Here is an 8414-nt window from a genome sequence, read left to right as displayed (position 1 = left end):
ATCCCTAGACCAGGTTTTTCAAGTTTCTCCACCCAGGGTTGTTAGATAGCTGCTGAGACTCACTGGGTCCTTCTACATTCTGGGTGCTCCTTCTAGGAATGCCCCTAGCCTGGAAGGGATGTCTGACCCTGAGAGTATTCACCTGGGATATAGGAAGGTTGAAAACCAGTTTCCTGATTTTTCCTTAGACCCATGTCTCAAAAAAAAGCATCATCAGCCCTTTGAGAAGGAGGGCTGCAATGACCCAGCTTAAATGACATGACTACTGGGGCTTCTAGCATTATTGCAAGTAAAGTCAGGTTGAAGCAGACAGTTGAGGAAAGAACTGGGAAAAAACCTGAGTTCTTCATGTGTTGTTTGTGTTTGATTTTTATCTAGTTCTTGTGACAACTTTCCTGTCAAACAGCCCTACAGGAGTTCTCAGTACTTGATAAATTGCTATGAACAATGTTGAAAAAACTCAGTGCTATGTGAGAGTGATGTTAGCTGTGATTTGAATTTGGTGTGACTTCCTTGTGGGTGAACTAAGGGACCCAGGGAGAAGTTCATCTGGATTTACTGTTAAAAAATAAAAAACTCTGCTACTGATAACATGCTAATATCATCTTGACTTTTTCTCTTCTGCCCCAGCTGCTCAATTCCCAGGTCTTTCTGGGGTTTTTTCCCCCTTTTTTTTTCTTTTGTTTTCTTTTTCTTTTAATTTAAAAAAATCTGTAACGCATAAGTCAGTTACAGACCAACATTACCAGAAAATAATGTTATTCTGCTTTAGCATTTTTCTGTAAAAGTGCACACTTGTGAGCTGTTGGTAAGAGCACCTAACAAAAAATTCTCTGAATTATTTATAAAAGCAGTTTGTCTTCATGTGCTGTTTAGAGAAACTAGGCATCCTCTGATGAATTAGTGATTACTCATTATTTAAAAGTCAGGATTTACATGACACACAACTTTTCAAAATGGGAATGTCCATAAAATTAGTTCTCTCATAACTAGATGCTATAACCCGCCTGTTAATTCAGCTCCTACAGTAGCACAGAAATGTCTTGAAGATAGCAAGGTTCTTAATTCAGCAAGGTGGGGAAACATTTTTCTGCAGTACCATTACTACATTAGGCAGATGAAATGTGGATCTCTAATAATGAAATGCCCAGATGTTTTACAGCTTCAAATGAATTAATGAGGAATTATCTATGTGGCATGAATAGTCCAGTGCAACATCCCATATATGCAAGTTTCCAGTGCCCTTATACTTCTGAAATAGATGGACAACTTTCTCTGCTTTAAAAAGACAATCCTGCTTTATACATAAATTGTGAGAAACAAAACATGGTCCTTCACACCTAGAACACTTAGTTTTAGAATTTTTGATTGCTGCCGGCATTTATGTTTCAGCTGAAAGGGACCCACAAAAGCACATTTTGTGTAGAATACTGAATATCTTTCACGACTATGGCTATTTCAACATTCTCACTTAAAAACACTTTATTATCAGCCTTGCTATCCTGAATGTTTTGAAATAATCACACAGCTCCTATTTTTTTAGCACCATGCTGAAACTTCTGAAGACAGCTTAGTCAGAGCTGACACCTTAGACTACAGAAGCCCATTATTCTTATTAGATATTTCCAGCTATATATGCATCTCTGTCTTAACTATTTTTATTAAGCATACTAAGAGTATGTTTAATAAAAACAAACCAGAACTAGTAAATTTATGTATTTATACAGATTTAATCTTTCTACATGATGCACAGAGAATAAACAGTTATGAATTTTCTTCTGCTTGTATTTCTCTGTAGAATACCATTGCACTCACACACCTACAGGGTTCTCAAATCATTCTGCCCAACCTGAAGTTATAATTTCCTGTTGTCAAAAAACCATGGTAAGGTTACATTTTTCAGGAAAGCAAGAACATATTTCTTTTGAAACACAACCATTTCAATTAATTTATGGAAGTTAAAATTACTCACCTTTAATTAAAAAAAAGAAAAACCACAAAACCAAACACACACACTTCTTCCTTCTCTAAAAAAATGTAAGATCCCAGCACTGTAAGATCTACAGACTTACCCAAACTGATTACAAAAGTCAGTTAAACCAGCATGGGACTCTAATGAAGTTCAAAATACAATCAGATACAAGACCTACTGAAAATAAAATTTGGAGCTGGATGCAACTAGCATTTAGAAGACTAAAAAAAAAAAACAAAAACAAACCCAAACAACAAATCAAAGCAAGAGCAACAAAAAACCCAAACCACAACCAAAAAAAATGAAAGCCTGGACAAACACAGATAAGCTTACCTTTAAAGAGTGAGAAGAACAAGGATGACCAGAGATACAGTGCAGAACAAACAAATGCCAAGCACTTTTCTGTGAGCATTGTCAAAATAAGCTGGCTCTCCTTCCTGAGCAGAGGGTGAAAGTCGATGAAGTCCTGAAGAGAGCCTGCAATGACTGATGGATTTGGCAATTACGGTAATAAGGCATCAAACCAGCTTCCCACCAGGGTAGAAAAGTGCATTTGCTCATGTGCTACTCCAGTCCCCAGGAGCCAAGTCAGCTCAGTGCTTGGTCAGTAAATCCAAACACAAAGGAACAGGTTACATTCCCTTGGACTCACATTGCACGACACACTGAGCCTTTCCCTGGTCAGGAGCAAATGCAAGTGATCCTCGCACACAGCTGTCTGTGTACTGCAAGAAGGGGGAGTGTGCTGCCTCGGAGACGCTTTCCACATCTCCACATATTGTACCTAACTCGAGACAGCACAGCTGCAGTGTTTCCAGTGCTTGCACTCGAGTGCCTCTAGAGTTGTTTCCCAGTGAAATGAATTAGTGTGTGTCCCCCTCTGCTCCCTCCCAGCTGCCAGGGCAACTTGCAGCAAGCACCTGTGGCACACACCTGCCTTTTCTCCCAGCAGAGGTGGCAGGGGAGATTCAATAGTGCAAAACTTTGAAAATATGAAAATAGCCAATTTCCTGTCCATTTTTGGCGCACCCCTTCCTGTAATCACATCCACCAGATGTAGGGAGCTGCTCTGAGTGCCCTCTTCCCCAGCTGTCTATTGTGGGATTTCGCACACACCCTGGCTCCCCTTCCTCTCCACAATTTTATCCACTAGCAAAAGAAAGGTAAGGTGAGGCAAAGTCTTGAATGAATTATAGTCATCATTTGGGCCTTTCTTTTCTCATTTTCCTGTTCTGAACTCTCACCCACTTCTCTTTCACTGCAAGCAGAGACAGCACCTCGTACTTCCCTTTGTTGACTTTCTTGGGGCTCCAGCCTTGACAGGGTACAACCCTGGACTGACTCAGAGAGCAGCAGCAAGTCGTGACTCCGGGCAGGAGGAGGGATTTGGGCACTGCCGTAGTGAGGCTGCAGCGGGCAGTGCAAGCTGGCATGAGAGCAGAGCCCCGGGATGTGGGGCACAGGGTGTGCTGAGGAGGAGAACTTCGAGGTTGAGTGGTGGGGCACAGGCTGACTGTGGAGTCGTCCTGGCTGGAAACATCCACCCTGGGATCAGCTGAGAAATGCAAACTTATAATGCTCAGGAAACACGTGAGAAATCGGTGGTCAAAGAACCAGGAAAGGGGAGGAAAACATTACAAGTGGGGAGAGCAACACCACCAGAGTTAGTTAGTAACATTCAAACATCTTCTGCAGTTTTCATGCCTTTAATTTTCTTTTAATAAATGTTAAATAGATTTGGAAGGCTGAGACCACAAGGGGCTGGTGTATACCCCAGCTGCAGCCTGGACTGATTTAGCTGTATCCTCATGCCCTCTCAACCCTGTCACTGGATGGTGGGCTGTCTTCCAGGGGATTTGGGAGGGGTCCTCAGAGCTACTGGCCCTCCCTTTGCTGGCTTGCTGGGATGCCCCAGGTGAGCTTTCACTGACCACGTGGAACACCAGGAACAACCAGGCACAGCCTCCTCTGGGTTCCCTCAGTCTCCTTTTGCTCCCCATGGGTAGGAATGGGTACAGAATGGGAATTGTTGCTGGGACCCCATGAAGGCTGGCCTGGGAGACCCCCTTGGGTGGCATCAGGGCCAGGGACCATAGAGGGGCTGTCCTCCCACTCTCCAGCTGCACTGCTGACCTCCAGGCCCATTTGATGTTGGGCCTCCGCACTGAGCCTGTCTGTGATGGTGTCAATAAGCTGGTGGGCAAAGCTCCTTGTGTGCCTGTGCAGGGAAGCCCATAGGAGCTGGAACAAAGCCTCATTTGGGCCAAAGTAGTGCAGGCTGGATGGGACAACGCACTGCACTGTTGCTGCTTCCTACTATCCTCAAAGAGCTGTCCCTGCTCCCGATGCAACTATGACAGCAGGCAGTGGCCACATGGCTGATGGCAGGACTATTGCAGTGCTGTGGGAACCAGGGGCAGCAGGAGTCCTACTCTCAGGTCTGATAGGGCTGCAGAGCAATGGAGATTGGGAGCAGCTAAGTGCTTAGGAGATCAGTGAGTTTGATACATGATCACAGCTCCCTGCAGGGGAGATCACTTGAGCAGAGCCCATTGCAGAGTGTGGGAAATGGATTTGTAAAGTTCTCAGGGCCTGACAGAAAGCCTACACAGTACGCATACACATGCAAACTTTGAGACAAGAAATGCTGACTTAGAAATGCCATGGAATAGAACAGATATTGTTGAGAGAGAAATGGAGATAGAAAAAAGTTTCAAAGGATGTCCTTGCAAATAAGACTAGATACTTTGGAGAAACAGAACTATGAAAGATGCATTGTAGTAGGACCCATGAAGTAGTTCTAGATTATTGGCTTTAAGGCATCTACAGCATGCTGTGGCAAAAAGCTGATAGTCCAAGCAATGCATATAGCGTATTGTAATTAGGAAATAGTCAGCTTCTGATTGTGATGGTATGAATTATAACATCTGTATTGTCATACCCTTTTCATAAGACTAAAAATGGAATTAAAGCTTTTAAAACACTTCTCAGTTGTTGCATCTCTGGGTCAGGAAAAAGGTATTGTCCAACAGCAGAGATGCCTGTTCTTGTAGACAACTGTGCTGACTGCAGGGCAGCTGTACCTAAACTTCTCCTTTTTCTCTTTTTCTACTTCCCTCACATCCCCACAGTAGAACAACATGGAGCATAGTTTTGTCCATGATTTTTGGGTTAGATTTGGGTTTTTCTTAAATTCCTTTAAAGCTTTCATCAGTGAGTACAACCTCACACACATTGCAGTTCTGGTCGCTGTACTCACCTTCAGCCACTGTAAGTGGCTGTCCTCTCATTGATGGCCAGAGTGTGGGCACTGGGAGCTGCTGGGTACCTGGGACCTCCTCCTCTCAGGTGGAACATGTCCCATGGTGCCCTGTGGGCTGGAATGACATGCTCCTCAAAGCTGTCATCCTCCCACACCGAGTACAGGATGGAGGTCACCCTCCTCTTGCAGAGGGGGCATTCAGGCTTGCTCCCTGCCCACTGCAGAACGCACACTTAGCAGAAGCAGAGAGGCAGCGCATAACTGGCCTGCTCCCAGCTGTCCAGGCAGATGGGACAGCAGTTGTCCAGCTCCACGGCCATGCTTGCCATGCACAATGGGGTCTGAAGACAGCTGGGGATGACAAATCACTGCCTCTCAGTGACACTGCAGCAGCAATTGTTGTGCTATGAAAGTGAGGCCACACTTGTTGTCTGGCTCAAGGATGTATGGAAGTAATACCCACATCACCCAGGAAGGAAACCTTCCCTGCTCCCCAGATGGAGTTTTCCCCTCCTAGATAATTTCTGCTGCTGCAAGAGTGACTCCTCAGTGCCCCAGCTGCCTCAACTGAGAGCTCCATTTTGCAAATTATGCACAGGGGCACAGGCTGAAAGTCATTGATCTCATGAGGATGGAAAATCCATCTATATTAAACCCACCTATATGGCTCTCTGCAAGTAGGAGACTTGGTGCTGCAATATCCCACTTTGAGCATGCAAATGCAGACAGGCAGAATCCAGGGGCTTTGCAGTCTAGCTCCTTCTCTGCCCTCCTCAGCTCTTAATCACATTTCAAAATTAGGCTACAAGTGAATTCTTCTAAATGCTTGGGTTGCTTTGTTCCACAGACAGCCATTTAACCATGTCATCTGGCAAAAGCGAGCATGTCTGACAACCAAATATACACTGTGGAGTCTATAAAACATAACCTATTGCACTACTGAGCTGCAACCAGGTTCTTGGGATCGCTGCTCACATAGGTTTCATCATCAGTGCAGGGGCCTGAATGTGTGCTTCTTTCACAGGCTGTGGTTAAGGAAGGATACAATGAGGACAAAATTATTGTGCAAGTCTGTTATGCTCCTCCTCTCCCATGTCCACCTGAACTGTGCTGCCACTGCAAAAGGCTTTCCCAGAGAAGATAAAACCAGCCCTTCTGGCTGAGATCCTATAGTAAGGATGTACACCTGCCCCTCAGCTCTGGATGTTTTCATTGCTCAGCCCTCATCTCCTACAGAATCAGATGATATGAATATAGAAACCAGGATTTTTCACCAAAGAGCTTAAAGGCAGACATTTTCTCTCACTGCCATGTCCCTGTGAAGCCTGGGATGGACTGCTGCAGACTGGGGCTTATAGACAAGGTCCATGTCAAAGCTCTACCTAGGGGTTCAGACTGTGTTCTGACCTTGTGAAGTTATGTGACTTGTTCTTCTTCTTCTTGAGGTTTTGTCTCCTCTAGGTCACATTGGTATCAAACTCAGCAATTTTGGAGCTGGGCATCCTTCCTCTGCAGATGGGGTTGTCTGCAGGTGAGACAGCTCTTCTCCTACCACCTTTCACCATGCTTGCTCCTGAGTTTGCCCAGTCAGCCCTTCCACCACTGACTTCACCTCCGAGCCAAACTCAGTACCTCATGCTGTGAGCGAACAGAGATAAAGGACAACTGGCCACAGTCACACCTTAACACCTGAGCAAGAAGAAGGGAGGATGAAGAAAGCCCTTATAATGCAGGAAGTACTGGAAAGTGCTTTACCCCAGGAGTGGTTTGGATGAGTTATGAGTGATTTGGGGATGTCTGATAAAGGTGTCAAGTGCTGAAGCGGATACAGTGCATTGTTCAAAAGCCACATCACCAGGGTTTCACCATGCATGTCAAGCTGCAGAGACCACTCAGGGGGTTCAGCTCCACTCCAAGGAAGGCAGATGACACCAGGTCACACATACACAGGCCAAGTGACCTTGCTGGTGAGGCTGGGGATGCTGGAGGATAGGAAAGTACTGCAGGATGTGAATATACCTGGTTAGTTAAGCAGGGAGCTGGGCTGGGGTCATTCCAATTCTGCTGGGTGCTAGGATGAGGAAGCCAAGGAAGTGAGTTATGGAGGGGTCCACTCCTTTCGCTGTTGCAAAGGGAGGCAGATGGTGGCAGGAGGGTCTGCATAACTAGGGATCTCATGGCTTCCCACTCTTGCAGGCAGCAGATTGGTGAGCAGAGGTGACAATGGAGCTGCCACCTGAACTCTGCATGCTCCAATGGCACATGGAAAGAGCTGCACAACAAAAGCAAGGTGCAAGGAGCTCCAGCCCTGTCAGGTAGGCCTGCAGTAGCCCCTCATGCCCAAAGGCTCATGCTCTGATTCTTCAGCCCACGTTCTGTCCTTTCCCCACACAAGACAAAGAGAAGCATAGAGGTGCAGGGCACTGCACCAGAGCTCAGCCTAGAGGGTGATTCCACCTCCTTGGCTGCTGGGGTCTGCACCACTGGGCATGGTGGATGCTCAGCTGGTGAGGGAGCAATGCCAGCCCCTGGCCCTGCTGACAGAGACTTAGCCAAGGGGGGGGCTGTGCTCCTGGAGTCACTGCAGGCTTGAGGCCTGTGGATCTTCCTATCTGTCCTATTTCCCATCTCTACATTTCTTTCCCCAAATCAGCATCCACCTCCCTCTTTCTTGCTGTGCTTCCTTCCTGCTCCCCATCCCTTTTCTTCTTTGTTTCTGCCCCACTTCCCAGTTTTTCCACTCTGCACCTCTCTTTCCCAATTTCTCTTCCTCCTACTGCCAGGCCCTCGGGCTTGTTTCTGTATCCTTTTTGTGTATTTTCTCAGCCCTTCGCTTCCCTATCCCCAGACTTCTTTCTTTATCACTGTCTCCTTTTGCTCTCTCCCCCTTCTTCTCCTCCTCCTTTCATTGTTCCTATTTCATTCTCCCTATCCCCACTTTTTGTCTCACCATCCCTCTTCCTCTCCCAGTCTCTCCCTTCCGTTCTCGTACACACCCCCACTCCTCTCTCCCTACCCTTTTCCCTCTCTCCCTCTCACCGCGGGGCAGCGTGCCCCCACCGTCCCTGCCTCTCTCCGTGCCCGGCACACGGGCGCTGTCCCCTCGGAGCCTGCGGCGCTGCGGGCACAGTGGGGCTATGTGCGCGGCCTGAAAAGCCGTGCCCCACAGCCGCGCCCGGC

The 8414-nt window shown here is 46.6% G+C and overlaps 1 protein-coding gene across 1 annotated transcript in view; it reads right to left on the bottom strand.

Moving 5' to 3' along the window:
• Window positions 1-5554, bottom strand: part of LOC115948715 (neuronal acetylcholine receptor subunit alpha-7-like) — a 34234-nt gene extending 28680 nt beyond the window's left edge. Inside the window, exons 1-2 of the mRNA XM_031063192.1 lie at window positions 5501-5554; window positions 5301-5452 (exon numbers count right to left, since the gene is read on the bottom strand). Of these exons, the coding sequence (XP_030919052.1) occupies window positions 5301-5452; window positions 5501-5554 (206 nt within the window). The remainder of the gene's footprint in view (window positions 1-5300; window positions 5453-5500) is intronic.
• Window positions 5555-8414: the final 2860 nt, after the last annotated feature.

Source organism: Geospiza fortis, unplaced genomic scaffold (genome assembly GCF_000277835.1).
Source record: "Geospiza fortis unplaced genomic scaffold, GeoFor_1.0 scaffold274, whole genome shotgun sequence".
Classification (NCBI taxonomy): Eukaryota; Metazoa; Chordata; class Aves; order Passeriformes; family Thraupidae; genus Geospiza; species Geospiza fortis.
This window is presented reverse-complemented; position numbering and strand designations above follow the sequence as displayed.